This window comes from Podarcis cretensis, assembly GCF_951804945.1.
Source record: "Podarcis cretensis genome assembly, chromosome: 5".
Taxonomy (NCBI): Eukaryota; Metazoa; Chordata; class Lepidosauria; order Squamata; family Lacertidae; genus Podarcis; species Podarcis cretensis.
Genome location: NC_137174.1, coordinates 68,095,414 through 68,113,377, shown reverse-complemented (window position 1 = coordinate 68,113,377; position 17,964 = coordinate 68,095,414). Strand labels below are relative to the sequence as shown.

General features: G+C 41.3%; 1 protein-coding gene across 7 annotated transcripts in view; it reads left to right on the top strand.

The window, feature by feature from the left end:
• PIK3CB (phosphatidylinositol-4,5-bisphosphate 3-kinase catalytic subunit beta) overlaps window positions 1–17,964 on the top strand; it is a 110,408-nt gene that overhangs the window by 83,098 nt on the left and 9,346 nt on the right. For all 7 annotated transcript variants that reach the window (XM_079975852.1, XM_079975853.1, XM_079975857.1 and 4 more), the window contains 9 exons: window positions 962–1,092; window positions 2,507–2,560; window positions 3,914–4,102; window positions 6,001–6,122; window positions 7,751–7,894; window positions 8,990–9,089; window positions 11,112–11,290; window positions 12,340–12,449; window positions 13,141–13,219. In XM_079975852.1, coding sequence (XP_079831978.1) covers window positions 962–1,092; window positions 2,507–2,560; window positions 3,914–4,102; window positions 6,001–6,122; window positions 7,751–7,894; window positions 8,990–9,089; window positions 11,112–11,290; window positions 12,340–12,449; window positions 13,141–13,219 — 1,108 coding nt within the window. The remainder of the gene's footprint in view (window positions 1–961; window positions 1,093–2,506; window positions 2,561–3,913; window positions 4,103–6,000; window positions 6,123–7,750; window positions 7,895–8,989; window positions 9,090–11,111; window positions 11,291–12,339; window positions 12,450–13,140; window positions 13,220–17,964) is intronic.

Sequence of the window (17,964 nt, the reverse complement as noted above, 5' to 3'; positions counted from 1 at the left end):
TCCCTAACCACATCTAGCAACAGCTGGAGGGCCCCATTGGCTACACTTGCCACGTACATTTAATTGGGAGCAAGGCCTGTTGTACTATACATTTGGCAATAGCTTTATAACTACAGTGGAACCTCGAGTTGTGGACGTAATCCGTGACGGAGGCATGTCCGCAACCCGCAGCGTTCGCAAGCTGAAGTGCCACGTCTGTGTAGGCGCCGGCATGATTTGGCGCTTCTGCACGAGCAGCAAAACTCAGAAGTGACCTGTTCCAGTATTTCCAGGTTTCCCGTGGTCCGCAACCTGAAAAAAACATAACCTGAAGCAAACGTAACATGAGGTATGACTGTACACCAGTCACCATGTTCGATATGAAGCTAATGACATGTCCAACATCTACCACTGAAACAGGATATCAGAACTTGAAATCCAACATAGTAAGGATAATCCTGAATGGAGCTTAATTCATGTCCTCGTCACTTCTGTTATAGCAAGTCTGCTACATTTTTATTATGGATTTAAAATAGAAATAGACCACTGTAGACTTTTCCAACCTCTGGGATTTGTAAACTTGTTTCTACATTGAATTAAAAGGTATCTCTTATGCCCATATGGGAATGGTCCAGGAGTAGAAGAGCAGTTCTGTGCATCACAGTGTGATGAAATTATTGCACTTCGTTTCAGGGTGGGGGGCCATGGATGGATAGAATGTGTGTGAGATTTCTATGAAAGTCATCAGTGGAAGTTGACCACCTCTCCCAGCTTGCCTTGCTTGCCTTGTGACTTTTAAAACCCAACCTCTAAAATTAAAATTATATAGGAAATAAAAGTTGGCTCTGCTTACTTGAGGCTCTTACTGTGGCTCTAGGAGCTTTTCTGCTAATGTGGCCTGCCTGCCTTGAATTTTGTTTAGCTATGCTACAGATTGAATGCTATTAAATATAAACACAAAATGTGTATTCTGGTTGCCTAGATGAACTTGAAGAAATGTTGAATCCAATGGGAACAGTACAGACAAATCCATACACTGAAAATGCAACAGCTTTGCAGATCAAATTTCAAGAATATTCCAAATTTCCTATTTATTACCCTCCCTTTGATAAGGTAAGATTGTTTTGGGTTCTTGTATTTTCTTTTCCTCCATGCATGATCCTGAATGCATTCTCTCTAACTTTACAGAGTTGCTCCTCAGTTGTTGCTGTTGTAATGACAGTCAAGTATATGAATATGTGTCTACAAAAAGTTGACTAAACTTGGAAAACATTTTGGCTAACTGCATGTACGCAGATGCACATGTGCACACACATGCACGTGCACACATACACACACTGCTCACAAAGGATTACATCCTATACACACTGCGGCTTCTGAGTAGAAGTGTATATGATTACCCTGCAAGTTAGTCACAAAAAATCAGTTAGTCATGACTAACATTTCCCTTGGTTATGACTAAGTGTAGTTCACTAACAGAACAATCCCAGTTCCCTGCTGTTGCCACCAAAGCTCTGCAGAGCAGCAGACCCACATCCTGGCCACTCATGGTGGCAGGGTGAGGGACAGGCAGATCAACCCTGATCCCTGTACCCGCTCCAGACTGGTGCAGTGATCAAGCTTGTTGCCAGCTGGTACCAGCTATAAGAGCATCTCAGGATCCAACAGATCTTGGGCTGGCTTAGCTCCCTCCTCAGGGTACCCCATTTTGGGGCTTTCCACTGTTTCGGCATAACTGCCCTTCTCCTGTTAGTGCTAATTTTAACCAAGGGTGATACAATGGTACCTCAGGTTACATACGCTTCAGGTTACAGACTCCGCTAACCCAGAAATAGTGCTTCAGATTAAGAACTTTGTTTCAGGATGAGAACAGAAATCGGGCTCTGGCTGCGCTGCAGCAGCAGGAGGCCCCTTTGGCTAAAGTGGTGCTTCAGGTTAAGAACAATTTCAGGTTCAGTAAGGATCTCCGGAACGAATTAAGTACTTAACCCGAGGTACCATCTTGGAGACCAGAGTATAATCTGAGCCAAGCTGATGACCCATGTCCATTTTCCTACTTCTACTGCAAATGTATCAAGGCTGTTGAACCCAAGGATTTTTTATTACAGTTCTGCCAAATGGAAAGTGTAAGAGAAATGTTTTAAACTTGGGGGATCACAGAGTGCACAACTCTAGCCAAAATAAATCTGACCTTTTGGGGACCATAGTGTTTCAGAGTCTACGTGCTCCTGGGCTAATTCTTTCCGTACATGAGGCTGTTTTCAGTTCTGTTGTTGTGCGTTAGAAGATGCAGTGCACTAATCCAGTCCCTGTTGAATTATGCACTTCGTTTACGTAGGAGTATTGTGGCATAATGTACGCGCGTTTATATACTGCACTTAGCAAAAGGATTTGGGAAAGAAGAGCATAAATATTTTATTTACTTACATGACTTTTCAAACTAGAGAGATCATACTGTTTGATCATCTGTAATTTCATTGTTCTCCAACATTGTCATTTAATTCCTGTCTGGTGTTTTTTTTTGCAGATACTTGAAAAGGCAGCTGAAATTGCAAGAAATAATGATAGCTCTGGTATGGCAGTAAGTATCAAAGGTGAAACAATTATCCCTGCCCCATTTAAGACTTAGAACAAGATGTATTTTTATTACCCTCCCATTGCTTGTCCAGAAAGCATCTCTTCAAGCTGTAGTGAAGTTGTTCTGCACTTTCAAAATTATATTTTTAAAGGACAGGGTAAACACACAAAACCTGTTCATTTCCCTACAACCCACTGAAGGCCAAGTCCACATTATGGTCATATTTTTAATATGATTGCAAATTTGGAATCCTAAACAAATTTGAACAACTTGGTTGTCATAGCCTATAATTTTAATGTTGTGAAATTATAGCTTAAATGATATGCCATTCAGCATAGTGCACAAATTCCTCACTAATGTGCAAAATAATAAGAATTAATTATATCAACAAAATATTTCATATGAATAACTGATCTTCTAAGAATACCCCGTTCTATTTTACACAACTTGAGTGTAGATAATAAATTCACATGCTAATAGCCTCTTGAATGTAGAAACTTTATAAACAATTTTTGCCACTCATGATATATTAAGCTTCATTTGAAACTCACTGAAGCGTCTTCTGTACACATGTTTAATTTATGTGGAATCGAAAGTCAGAAGAGATAGCATGTATAGTCATTTTAAAATGTTAAGTCTTTGGTGGTGGTAGTGGTGGTTGTTACAGTTCAATAACAGATGTTGGAAATGCAAAAGTCAGTATTAGTGACTTGTTCCTCAGTTTTGGCTTTGGCTTCATGTGCTCTTTTTCATCATTTGCATACTAGCATTTAAGTTGCTAGAAATGCTCTTTTCATCAGTTGTGTGGGTCTAGAGACATCTACAGTGCCTGTGCAGCAAATATAAGCTTCCAGCATGGCTCAGCAGAAATATTTCCCACATTAAACGGGGAAATAGCAGTAGTGCCCTCTAGTGTTGAAGTGCACACTTGCTGAAGTTGAGTATTAAAATATATACAGGGTGAGTCCTTTAAAAGAGGCCCCGTGGATACAGAGTACTCATGTTCCACAGAGCATCTTTTAAAAGACTCACCCTGTATAATGCACATTAGTTGCTAGCAAGGAGAGTTCATGCTGTTCTAGCTTCATGCAGTGGCGTAGCGTGGGTTGTCAGCACCCGGGGCAAGGCAAGTAATTTGTGCCCCCTAACCCGTGGATTTGCGCCCCCTAACCCGTGGATTTGCGCCCCCTAACCCCAACCCCCAGATGTTGCGCCCGGTGCGGCCGGCCCCCCCTGCACCCTCCACGCTATGCCACTGGCTTCATGCCATTTGGACATGCAGTATAGAAACAGGCACATTTGTCTCAGCATTATATGCATAACTTGTAAACGGTGGTTCTTGACCTTTAACCAAAGGGCCGTGGTGGCAAAAAGTTCTACATTGAGCTAAAGGAGATCATGGAAAGGGACCCCTTGTCTCAGCTGTGTGAAAATGAAATGGATCTCATTTGGACTTTACGGTATGACTGTCGTGAAAACTTCCCACAATCCCTACCAAAGCTGTTGCTCTCTGTCAAATGGAACAAACTTGAAGATGTTGCTCAGGTAAGAGGGGGAAAAATATCTGTACAGCAATAATAGTAATCCCAGGGGCAGAATGTGAGCAATTGTCGGAGCAATGTGGGAGATTTTATTTTAATTGCCATTAACTGCTCATCAGTGAAACCAACTGCCATTAAATGGATCTTGTTTTTCTTAGGTCTTCTAAGGTGCCACAACATTCTTCCTTGTTTTTAGTGGACTTTGTATAGCTACTGCTCTGCACCCTCTTTGTCAGCAGTACTTGATCGGAAAAAGAAGAGATTGTTGACTTACTGTTATAGATGTTGTTGTTGTTGTTTAGTCGTTTAGTCATGTCTGACTCTTCGTGACCCCATGGACCAGAGCACGCCAGGCACTTCTGTCTTCCACTGCCTCCCGCAGTTTGGTCAAACTCATGCTGGTAGCTTCGAGAACACCGTCCAACCATCTCATCCTCTCTCGTCCCCTTCTCCTTGTGCCCTCCATCTTTCCCAACATCAAGGTCTTTTCCAGGGAGTCTTCTCTTCTCATGAGGTGCCCAAAGTATTGGAGCCTTAGCTTCATGATCTGTCCTTCCAGTGAGCACTCAGGGCTGATTTCCTTCAGAATGGATAGGTTTGATCTTCTTACTGTTATAGATAGGGTCAACCTAATGTGAACAAGGCACTGACTCAGGGATGGTGCCTGTGGTTTTCCTGATTGCTGAACTCACACCAGCCCAAGTCAGCCTGGCCCAACCATCAGGGGTGATTAGAGTAGCAATCTCTGGAGGGCTACAAATACTCCATCCCTGCTCTTAACTGCTAAAGCTTGCATTTTGCCACTTTAGGCTTGCCAGCTCCTATGGAAATACTACACACATACTAATTCCCCATATACGTATTTTCAAACAAACATGCATTTTGTGCGTCAGTATCACCTGTCTGGTATTCCTACATATAGTAATTGTGCCACTTCATAGAAGATGCACAAGCATTGCACACAAGTAGCAGTGACTATTCCTGACTCTGCTTCTGAAATCCAGGAAGACTAGCATCTTTCTGACACTAAACAGAAGCTTCTCAGGCTCTGCCTGCCTGCCTGCCTGCCTGCCTTTGAGGAAGCCCCCCACCCCTCTGACTCCCCTAAGGTGTGGAGGAAGAAACAGCTGAGATACATTCCAGAGTCAGACATCATGATATATCAGCATATCACAGTATTTAGCTGTTGATACACCTCATTGTTGAAAACCAGATATTACCCTGGCCAGGCCTAATGTCCACAGTTAATTAGTCCTAAGCAGATAACCTTGATCAGTGCAAAAGACAGACCCTCACGTTCCACATGTGGACAGCAGGTTGATGCATATGAGAGTTTGCCATATAAAACTAGCCAGTACCCCCAGGCTTTCTAGAATCTGCAATTAATTCTTCAGGGTTGAACTAAATTGCCTGCCTCTGTCACAGTCAAAATCAGACAACTATACTAAATGAATGATTCTATCAAGTGGCAACACATCATAGAAGGAGCTCCAGATAATCCTAAGTGACTTATCTGATGCCACATCCGATTTGTTGCCCTCCCCACAAACACCTCCTTTGCCCATTTTTCCTCTGCTGCTTCATTAGCCATACTCACATCTTTATGCTTGTTCTGTTCTGCCCTCTGGTGGGCGGTTCTGCTGCTGCTGCTAGAAAAGCAAAGCCAGCTATTCCCAGCCTCTTTTTCCCAATTGCATTTCCACCTAGATGAAAATAGAAATGCACCCCCTGAATTATGGCTTTCTCTAAAGTCAGGGGGTGGGGAAGGGTACCTGTGATTTATGCTATATAGTTGTTGAACACAGTTCACCTTCCTTCCTCAGGAAATCTGCCCATGGATATTCTTAAACATGTATCTATTTAGTCTTGCTTAGTTATGTGTGTGTTTATATTCCTTAACAGCTTCAGGCTCTTCTCCAGATATGGTCCAAGCTGCCTCCCAGAGAAGCATTAGAGTTATTGGATTTCAATTATCCAGATCAATATGTAAGAGAATATGCCGTGGGCTGTTTAAGGCAGATGAGGTGAGTTTGCTGGCAACTTTTACTTCAACAGCTGACTCAAAGAATTAAAATGTAGCCACAATGAAAAGACTCTGTGACTTTCACCCTGCATGAAATAAATCTTACAAATTAAGGAGCAGGCAGCCTCTTCAGTGTCCAGCTGTGGGCTAGGCTGCGATCCCAGTTTACTGATCATATCAGTGGAACCGGAGTGGGTGGTCCTCCTTTGGGAAGTGCTGTCCCGTTGAGACAGAAGAAGGCTTCCTTTGGTATCTGGGTCAAAAGCCTTAAGGAAAGCTGATGGGTTTTTAAAGGTTTGCCTAGAATATAATGCTTTCACATATTACTTAACTGGAGAACTGCTTTGCAGAACTCAGAGAAGTGCAGATTTTGAAGGAAGACAAAGCTTCAGTTTGTGCATTGTTTCAGAAAGTGTGGATTTGGTAGGTTCATCTTTAAATGTGAATTGAATCCATTTTCCCTCCGTACCTATGTATGTCACTGATGTCCTCTGTCTACAGTCCTATCCAAACATCTGGGAATAAGCTTCACTGAAAATCGTGAAACATACTTTTGAGTAAGCGTGCTTAAGTTTGCCATGCGTACATCCAATTTGCTTGTGGATGTTAAAAACTATGTATTTTCAAGAAGCTTCTCAGCTGTTTGTTTTTTGTTTTTTTTTTAATTATCTACTTAAAATATTCATGGGCTTAATGCCATTTTTGCTCCAGGAAAGAAATTGGATATTATCAGTTGCAATGCTGCTATGCTCCTATTTTCCTTGACTTCTCAAGAGTACTGGATGTTATGTACAACATTTTTGTATTATTTTCAAGGCTAAATTGTTAACAACATATTTTGACTTCAGTAAAATGTAAACAAGGTGATTTGCTCTGTCAGGCTGGTCTAGACTTGTGTAATGAACCAGTACTGCTGATAGAGTTGTTCTTAGATTTCTTTGAATTCATTCTAGGTATATTCATTATTAACTCCTTGATGCGATAAAATAATTGAATGCCTATGTATTTTTTTGGGGGGGGGGGTGACTTTTCAATTGACATACTTTTCAGTAGAGGAGTTTTAGTCACTGTACAACGTGTTAATTTGTTTGGACATCTTTTCTTTCTTTTTTTGCTGGGCTGCAAGTAGATGCAACTATTTGGTAGTTCAGCAGTGTTTTATTTTGTCACCTGTAATAGTTATTCTTTTTCACAAATAAATGAGTGAACAATGTTTCCTCCTTAGGTTAAAAAAACAAACAACCCATTACTTCAAATTTCATTTCAAACCCAAACAGCTGCAAACTAGCTTTTCTTTTCTTTTTAAAACGATGTTGTAAGCACAGGGAAGCCAGAAAGCAGTTACTGAACTTGCCTGATGATCTTTAAGACAAATTCATATGACTGATATTGAATACTTTGTACATCTATCAGAGATATGTGCTATGAATGATAAGAAATGTTGCTGCTGTTTAAATCCTTCTGGTTCCTATCCTCTGATTTTATTCATTGCACATCATCCATTTGCTTTATATATCATGAACATGTTTCTAATCTGATGCATTTCATGTTGAGAATTTCCCCCCTGTTCATTTAATGCATCTTCCCACAACTAAGCTAGTTTCTTGGGTTTTCTTTATCTTCTTCCAGTGATGAAGAACTTTCTCAGTATCTTCTGCAGCTTGTGCAAGTATTGAAATATGAACCTTTTCTCGACTGTGCTCTCTCCAGGTTCCTGCTAGAGAAAGCTCTGGCAAATAGGAGGATAGGACAGGTGCTGTTTTGGCATTTGAGGTAAGGCTTGCTCATCTATTGACATGCACACGTATAAATTACCTCTCTTCTGCAGAGATCCTGTAGCAATTTACTGATACCATGATTTTGGTGTCTTTGAGACTAGTCTCATCCTCCCTTCATTTATATGTTCTGCCAGAAAAACTGGAAAATGAAGAATCTCCTGTTATGAGACCAAGCTTCTTAGCCCTAATAGATGTGATGAGAAACTCTTAAGGCTGAGCTAATGTCTCAGGAACCAAAAGGGATCTAGATGAATCTTCCAGCAAGGGTGTAGGAAAATTTGTAAACCGTTTTCAGGCTGTTTTGTTTGTTTGCTTGCTTTTTTACAATTAAGTAGCATATAAATTCTACAAAATAAAAGCAAAAATGTCTAAGACTCCACCTAACTCCTGGCTTTAGATTAATTTTTTTCTTGCCACCTTTTGGCATGTTCTTTGCCTTTAAAGAAGAAACTGTCCTAGCCTGTCTATGTAAAATAAGAGGTGCTATTAGGGAGCAGGATACAGTCTGCCGTATGGGAGGGAGAGTGCTTGAGATTTCCCTTCCAGCTATGCTCTTCCCCAGTTGTCTCACTGTCACGTTGAACAGTAGTGAAGGAGTTCAGAAAGATGGTAGATGCTTCTGCGGCACTGTAACCCATCAGAAACCCATCTATCTGGCAAGGCTCCAGCATGCATTCCTTCTACTACAAAATAAGCTAACAATGTAGAAGAGAAGTCAGGGGAAAACCCTCCCACATAGGAAGGTGCCTGCCAAAACGTTTGACTCCCGCTCTGCTTCCTGTATTTTTGACTGACTTCATGACAAGACTCATGTCTACTCATTTTTATTCCTTTTAGCAAGGTATGATTTGAGAGTTCAGAATGCTTCACTTGGAGCATGGGATGAACAGCTGTTTTGCAAAGGAGTTGAGGTCACAGTTGTATCATGCTATCCCATATGAAAGGGTACATGCCCACTTGACTTTGAATTTCTTTATTTTTAAGACACTGACATGATATTGTTACATCCATCGTACAACTCCCTAATTATGTAGAATGACTGTGAGAGACGTATTTATACATGGAGGTTTTTTTCCCTCTTTTCTTGTAGATCAGAAGTGCACATACCTGCCATTTCAGTGCAGTTTGGTGTGATACTTGAAGCTTACTGCCGTGGAAGCATTGCTCACATGAAAGTACTTTCCAGACAGGTATTGCTTATTTTAAATCTTTACCTTCAAGTCACTCCTGGAGATGCAATGATGGTCCAGGTTGCACATTGTACATCGCAGAAACAGTTTGCTATGTACATAGAGAATGCTCCCACTTCACTGTTCCCCTATCAGACAAACCATGATACTAAACCAAAAGCAAAGTATGGCTTAATATTGTGGTTTCAGGGCATAACACTAAGACAGGGATTATGGTTTGTTGTGTCTACTCATCCTAGGAGAGGAGCCATCTCCATGTTCATAGTAAATCATTAACTATGGTTTACTAAGACATGCAAATGCTGCCTGTGAATAGGAATGAGATGAGCAAAGAGAAGATAGATGGGTACTATGATGTATAAACAGGTTTCCTGGACATAATCTGGAATTTTAGCAGTCAATCTGATTCTGCCCTTTTGTGTTAGGCTTAAACACCACCTAGCATAGCAGTGGTAATCTTTGCATGCATGCAATTAAAAAAAGCACTGGTCTTTTCTAATGAAATAATTTTGAAAATGGTGCTATTTATAGTTGATTTGTAGGTTGCCAAAAATTTAGATGTGTGTGGGTTTTTTCCTGTGCAACCATAGTTACCTGAATTCAGCAGTTCTAATGGAATCTGCATTGCAAAAGAAAATCATTTAGCTTTGGAGTATTGAAAATGTTTTCTTTCTTACAAATGTGTTTGAATGAACTCCTAAAAGGGAATGGGGAGTCTTAAGCATATTTCAGCACTGATAGGCTTTGGGACTGTGACATTTCTGTGCACTTTTGAGGAGGAAGTGCATGTCAGTGCAATCAAAGAAGGGGCGCAAAAATTTCCCAACTGTGCAAACACGGAAGAAATACAAAGTAGAAATACTTCAAAAAGTTCCTGTTTGTATAGCACAGGTTGCATTTTGTTCCCTTGTTGCTGATGTTTGCACAGCTCCTGGAATTGTGGAAATTAGGGAGCTTTGGGTTTTGACAGATGGCTGACCTGACAGGTCTCCACTGCCTCTCTTCTGTAATCAAACTCCATACAGCTTCCACAGCATCCTGCCAGGCATAAATCAGCTTATCTGTAAGAAAGTTTCAGCCCTTGAACTGTGCCTGATGCATTAAGGTAATTTTTACAACAAATTAAAAACTGTAAATTTGAAAGTGAATCAGTACTGGTGGAGAGAAACCTACTCAGCCTCCGATCCCAAACTTAGGTCGCTTAATAATAAGAGAATCGATCTATGTTGGAGCTGCAGAGAGGTGCATAACACTTTTGCAGTGTTAACACTTAATTATTTTCAAGGCATCCCAGCTGCTTCCTCCTAGAAACTCCCAACAGTAAGTAGATAACAGTTGGAGATAATTGGGAGAAACGGCAAAGCAGAAGTTTCAGTCGGCTCTGTGTTTGTGACTGACGTTTGCCAAAAACAGAGCCTCTATTTTGGCTTGGATTTAGCATGTAAGCTTTCATCTGGGTTTTGAAGGCACAAGGGCAGAGAGAAATAGCTAAGGATGGTGAGTCTTGTGATCACATTGAAACCATCAGGCATGCATCTGAATAAATGGAATGAGCAAAATATTTTTCTGGTGACCCTGACAGTCGAGATGACAGAAACATTAAGCTTTTTTTGGATCTAGGTCAGGCACAGGCAAACTCTGGCCAGCCAGATGTTTTGTGACTACAATTCCCATCATCCCTGACCCCTGGTCCTGTTAGCTAGGGATGATGGGAATTGTAGTTCCAAAACATGTGGAGGGCCGAAGTTTGCCTATGCCTGATCTAGTTACTTAAGGATCCCTTTCACATTAAAAAAAACACCTGTGTAGAAGCTGCTTTTTCACAGCTTTATCCCATGGTGCTGACTTTGCACCAGACAGGCAGTGCAGATAATGGGGGTCCTTTCAATGTCAATGCTGCCCAGTCAGAATCGAGGGTAATGCAGTGTTTTCTACAAGATTGATCCCGTCCATTTTGATTGACTTAGACATTGACCTCACAGAGATTTAGAAATTAAAATCTATTCTGCAAATTTATTTCAGGTTGAAGCACTGAATAAGATGAAGACTTTGAATAGTATAATAAAACTGAATGCTGTGAAACAAAGCAGAGCCAAAGGAAAAGATGCAATGCACACCTGTTTAAAACAAAGGACCTACAAAGAAGCCCTTTCCAATCTCCAGTCCCCTCTGAATCCTTCCGTATTGCTTTCAGAACTGTAGTAAGTGAAGTGGTCTCTTGCTTTTACGTACGCTGTAGCTCTTAGGTGGAAGCAGACAGGCAGAAGGCTCTTGCTCTTTGACTTCTGTTGGCTGCATTGCTCAGCAGACGCGTTGGCACACAAGGCGGCATGTCTTCATGTGGCTGACAACTCCCTCATGCTTTGACCTGGCTATGTAAACAAATCTCTGGCTTCCTAAGGTTAAGGAGCCTGTTTTGGTTTGGACTAAAGATTTTTGTGATTGACCTTTCGTACTTAAAATGTGTTCTTACAATACCTTGAATAATAATGATCCACCTTCAAGTCAGCAATCAGTGACTGACAAAAGATATATTAAATTATCAGAAAACCTACCACTTTAAGGCTATCTCACGTTAGCACAAGCTCCACAAAGCCTGAAAATGCAAAGCTAAGGCTGATGCCTTGACAGACGTTCTCTGCGTTAAGCAATGTCACACATTTTCCTTCGCACCCAAACTTTTCCTTGGTCTTTCAGACCCTAATCCAAATAGGGAGAACATGTGTGTGTAAAAAATGAAATATGTTTTCTAAGTTAATATGGACACTTATTTTCTTGCCTTGGTAGCTGCCAGATAGAGATCCAAGATCTATGGGTTTCAGTGTGGAATTCAATGTATCACTAAGGAGGTTATTCCATCCATGCAAGCTTTTCTGCTTGCCTGATGGAACAAATTCCCATCTCCCCCCTGACATGCCAGTCTGAGGGTTCTCCCGGCTCTCTAGATTTGGGAAAGTGGGGGAAGAGAGTGACTCTATTTATGCTAGCAGGAGACCTTGTGCTGGCTTCCACTAGTGGAGCAGTTGAGTTGACTCCCTATATATGTAACATACCCCATATACAGAACATGCCAACTTGCCAGTGTACCTTATACTGTAGCAGCAAAATTCAAGTTTTTAAAGGCATTTGTCCAAGTTGCAGTGTTCTGTTACTGAGTTACCTTCAGAGTTATTTTTACCCTGCTACATTTAGGGGGATTGCTCATTTCCCTTTTTAAGTCACTAACATTATTTATTACACTTTGGCCTAGTGTGGAGAAATGTAAATACATGGACTCTAAAATGAAGCCCTTATGGATTGTATACAACAACAAAGTGTTTGGGGGAGATCTGGTAGGGATCATCTTTAAAAATGGAGATGGTAAGTAAACAAAACAACTCCCCCCCCCCACTGCTATTATCTTAATTGTGTTACTGTTACCATTGCAATCCTTTCGTTTTGTTAAGTGAAAGAGCACTGGATAAATTCTATCATTTCGGTGCTGTTTGTACCACAATACAGTGGTACCTTGGGTTAAGTACTTAATTCATTCCGGAGGTCCGTACTTAACCTGAAACTGTTTTTAACCTGAAGCACCACTTTAGCTAATGGGGCCTCCTGCTGCTGCCGCGCCACTAGAGCACGATTTCTGTTCTCATCCTGAAGCAAAGTTCTTAACCTGAAGCACTATTTCTGGGTTAGCGGAGTCTGTAACCTGAAGCGTATGTAACCCGAGGTACCACTGTACAGTCTGGAAAGAAGAGAGTTTATTCATGGCTTCATTTAACTTCACCACTGTAATTAAGGCAGGGGTTGGGGACCTGTGGCTTTCTAGATAATTCTGGACTACAGCTTCCATCATATAGCTCCCATTATTCTTCACCATTAACCATGGTGGGTGTGGCTGATTTAACATCCAGAAAGCCAAAGGTTCTCCATCCCTGAAGTAGAGGTTTGAACAAATTGCCTTGAATTAATTTGTGTTCGTTGCAATGCACATAACACTGTTGGTCTCTAATTCAAATTTCTTAGTAGCAGCTATTTGATAAAATCACGCCTTCCTGTTTTGCAGATCTACGGCAAGACATGTTAACACTTCAGATGTTACGCCTGATGGATTTACTTTGGAAAGAGGCTGGTCTAGATCTTCGGTGAGAGTGCCTGCAGTTACTAGATTTTCTGTGTTCTTGCCAAGCTCTTGCTTTTCAGAGATGTATAATTAGACTATGAACATGTTGGGCACTACATACAAATGGCAAAGAATCTGCTTCAGATGACTGCACTTTTTATATTATTCATTTTTAACTTCTTGGTAGGGGGTGATATTAGACCTATGGTATATCTGCTTTATTGTATGATTCTATATTCTTGTGTTAGTTTTGGCAGTTCAAATAACATTTGGGTTCTGAGCTGCGTATGGCTTTATTCAGATTCATTGCTGGCCACTTTGCTATAAGGAAGTTGTGAACTGAGTTCCTCTCATCTCCAGCAGCATCTCAGCTGCTTGAGTGTTGCATAGGAGAGCCGTCTGTGACTACACCTCCTCCTGGAGCCTTCCATGTGTTGTAGGTGTTTTTGTATGATACCATGATTTGTGCTGTCAATATTCAATCGCTAGCAAAATGCCCACCATTGTGGGACACCTTATATATTGCAAAGATATCTAGGAGGCAGTGCATCTCTCTGCACAGTAACAAGTTCTAGCCCTCTCCAGGATCTCTGTAAGTGAGAGCTGGGCCACAGTTGCAAAAAAAGCACACTTAGCAACAAAATAGGGCAAGACGCTACCCCTGGTAAATTGCAAATACTTGATTAGCCCCAAAAAACAAAATATATAAGTAAATGTCAGATTACATACAAAAGTTTAAACAAAATGCATGCACACTTCTTGAATCCTGCTCTTGAAATTTAGTGGTTTCAACTTTTTCCACCTGCAGTCACTTCCCTCTCCAAATCACCATTTTATTTTACTTACTAAAATAGTTGCATTCTGTTTTAAAACATAAAACCCAAATCAATCAAATTAGCATTAAAAAAATGAAAATGTAAAGACCCCAAAATATGAGCTTTGGGGAGAAGCCCTGCAACTTTGAGAAGAGATCCTAAACGTACCCTGAAACTGCAAACATAACCCTGAAGTCAACCTTTGCCTGACTTCAGAGTAGCCCCAACAGAAAAGAGTCCTGAATGAACATCTTCCAGAAGGGAATTTCAGAGCTTCAGTGCCATTGTAAAAAGGCCCTATCATGGGCAGCAGTCTAAAGGGGTGTGGACCAGAGAATAGGGAGGGAGAGTCAGATGAGAAGTCTATTTGGTTCCCTGCTCCTGCACTAAACTGTGGTTCTTAACATTACATGAGAATAAACAGTGTGGCTTCCAAATGCTCTGAAGTGCTTCTGTTGGCCATTTGTCGCATACATGGTCCCTTGTCTCCTGGACCAGAGTGTCTTACATAGGAGTATTACTATGCCGTAAGTTAATAGGACTCTACAGTATTTGCTTATTTTACTTGCTACTGTGCACATTGTTTTACAAAGCTAGGAAGTGTATTCCTGACACACCAGATGGTGATCTTAAGCTCATATCTTAAATATTTTTTGTAGGAGTTGAACAAACAGAATGAGCTTCAGACACACAGCCATAGCCCACGCAGATAAGAGCGGCAGTTGTAAAACAGTGACCCATCAGGCAAATATGCTATTCACGAAGAGGTTCTCTTTAATTATGTCTCTGGTATCAGAAGAATTTAAATATAGATTATTTCAGGAAGTTTATTTGCTTCCTTCAGGGTAAACAAATGAGTGTTTATTTTCTCTGAAGTCATATATTGATTTACCATCTCTTTTGGTAACAGGAAAAATATTTGGAGATATTTTTCTTCCAAATAAGCAGCTTGAATTTTGCTAAGAGTTAGGGTAAGGTCTCCCTATCTGGCATATGTCAAACAATAAAATTGAGAAAGTTGAGCAGTTGTTTTGCATTTGCTGCCTCCCTAATGTAGGGTGGAGCTTATAAATCTCGCCCACATACTTTGTTGGCAATCAGCGCTGAGTTTGGAAGAGTTATTTGAAATGATTTCTCTGATTCACTCTTATCTGAGGCTGTCTTAAGGAAGTGGAGTAGGATGAGGCAGTTCAAAGGTTGCTTTTTAAATCTTCCAGGAAATGATTGACCAGCTGTTATAATACGTGTCTTATGTGTCAATCTTTTTTTCCAAATAATGTTAGGGTTTTTGTTTTGTTTTGTTTTAAAAAAGGAATGGTAGGCTAAATGAGCTGAGATAAACTCCATCAGAAATCCTTGTGCTTATTTTTATACCCCCTTTTAATTGCAATGTTGGAATCTATAAGAGGAGTTTAGGTTAGCCAAAACCTACAGGAGCAACTGAATACTTTTTTTATCTAGGTTAGAGAAAATGGGGCACAGTCTGCTTCTCCTCAGACATAGAGCCTTCTGCTGGATTCCTCAGCTGCCACCCCAGTAGATGTTTGTCCAGGCTTTTCTCGGGGGGGGGGGGAGTTGGGGAGGGTGGTCCTCATTAACAATACATCTACATTATATTGGTATCCTCCAGATTTTTGTTTTACTATAGCTGCCATCAGTCAGCCAACATGCCCTGATGTTTGGGGATGGTGGTTGTTGTACTCTGAGAATATCTGAAGGGCCCGGGTTGGAGAAGGTTGGTCTAAGACAGGCATTCCCAAACTCGGCCCTCCAGATGTTTTGGAACTACAACTCCCATCATCCCTAGTTAACAGGACCAGTGGTCAGGGATGTTGGGAATTGTAGTCCCAAAACATCTGGAGGGCCAAGTTTGGGGGTGCCTGGTCTAAGGCAATGACTGCATTGAAGCCGTGTTCTCCATAGAGAGGGAAGCAGAGAGCAGAATGACCAGGCCAGCCTCTGAAGACTGGAACTACGGAGTTTTACAATCTCCTGAGAAAGTGGCATACTCTAAGAAGCTCTGGTGCTTAAGTATTCCTCTCCAAGGAAAAAAACAACCACAAATTATGAAACTAAAGAGTCTGCCGAATAATGTCATCCTCAATGTATATTCTCATTCTCATACTTTTGTTCAGTATCCTGCTGCATTACCAAAAGCGGTCACTGCAAGGAGGAACAGGATTCTTGTGACTCAGTCTCCAAATGCATGGGGCTCACTTTGCTAATACCTCCAGAGCACTGGTGATGGCTGTGCACCCTTTCAGACAAATGGAGAGAAGGTGATCTTACCTGGCTTTCCATGCCTTCAGTCCCTTGGTCTGGCACTACCATATCTGCTTTTGGTCCAGTTTTGACAATGGTGTCTATAAAGTGTGTACAGAAAAGTAAAGGGGACCAGGTGGCACTGTGGTCTAAACCACTGAGCCCCTTGGGTTTGCTGATCAGAAGGTCGGCGATTCAAATCCGCACAACAGGGTGAGCTCCTGTTGCTTTGTCTCAACTTCTGCCAACCTAGCAGTTTGAAAGCACACCAGTGCAAGTAGATAAATAGGTACCACTGCAGCAGGGAGGTAAACGGTGTTTCCTTGCGCTCTTTACCTTTACCTTTAATTAATAGGGTTGCCAACTTTTTACTTTTTCTATTGGCATTCTATGCTTTCAACCATTGCCCCCAAGGCAGAAATTCAGCACATATTATTCTGTTAGCATGGAGGTGGAAGTGGCAGGTTAAAGCTTCACCTGTTGAATTTCTGCCTGCCATGTAGCCATTAAAGGATTGATCTTCTGTTAAGGAAAAAGGGACAACACTAATAACGAACAATAAGTTTCCTTTTTATGGTTAAAAATGTGGCATGGCTATAGAAAGGATATATTTATGGAACAAATAAAAGTAGGCAAAAGGACATCAAATCAGGGAAGAATCATACAGACAGTGGTAAATATAATACATTTAATGGGCTCTAGGGTGCTCCAATAACCAAGCCTTTGGGAAATGGCAAGACCAGCATCATGAAGTTCTGTCTAATGCAAGCAATTTACTCCTGAGCTGACTCACCCCCTCTACACCACACTCCCAACAATCCATGAAGGGAAGAATAAAGTTATGCATTGTGGAGGCTGATAAACAAAACTTGTAGCAGACTTAGAGTTGCCATGTGTCCTCTTTTTCCAGGATATGTCCTCTTTTTGATGGCTGTGTAAAATGAGAGCTGTCATAGCGATCCATAGTTAAAAGTAGAAGTCGGCAGATGTGCCCTCTTTTTTGCTTTTCAAAATATGGCAACAAGCCTGTGGTAAAATCTTGTCTTTGTTACAAAGAAGGTTATAAATTCAAACATTAATTGTGATGTAAGAAAAGCACCAAACCACATCAAATTTATTTGAAAGAGGCAGGGCTTGAACTGATAGGTGGACCTTAGGGGGACATTGCAGAAGGAAAATAGCAGTCATTTCTCAGGGTGGCTTATAGATCTGTCAGTAGGCTATCTTTATATAGTTCTTTTATGGGGACGAAAGAATCCCTCTGACAGATGTTGAAGACAAGGATGAGGTGGACCGGGGCCCTGAGGATTTGTCCCCAGCTTGACTCCTGTCAAGCTGTCTCTCTGACGAGGATGTTTTTTCCTTTGGTTGTGAGCTTACCATCCTCAGGGGGCTGAGCAGCTTTCATCATTGCCTGCTTTTGAAGGGGAAGTTGTTGGACGCGTGCCCAGCGAAAACTGCAAGTAAGGGTGGGTTGAAATGTCATGAGGTGCAGCAGGCAGCAAGCGTCACACTTTAACCTCACAAAACCCGCCCAAAGATTCTCAGGTCGTAATAAGGGCTCAAATGCACTTCCTTAGATCGAGGCAGCAGGAGTTTCAGAAGTGCAGCTGCTGTGCGATCGCCTAGAGTTGGTGGTGGGATTTAGCATTATTATTATGTGGGGAAATGTTGAATTGAGCACGATGGC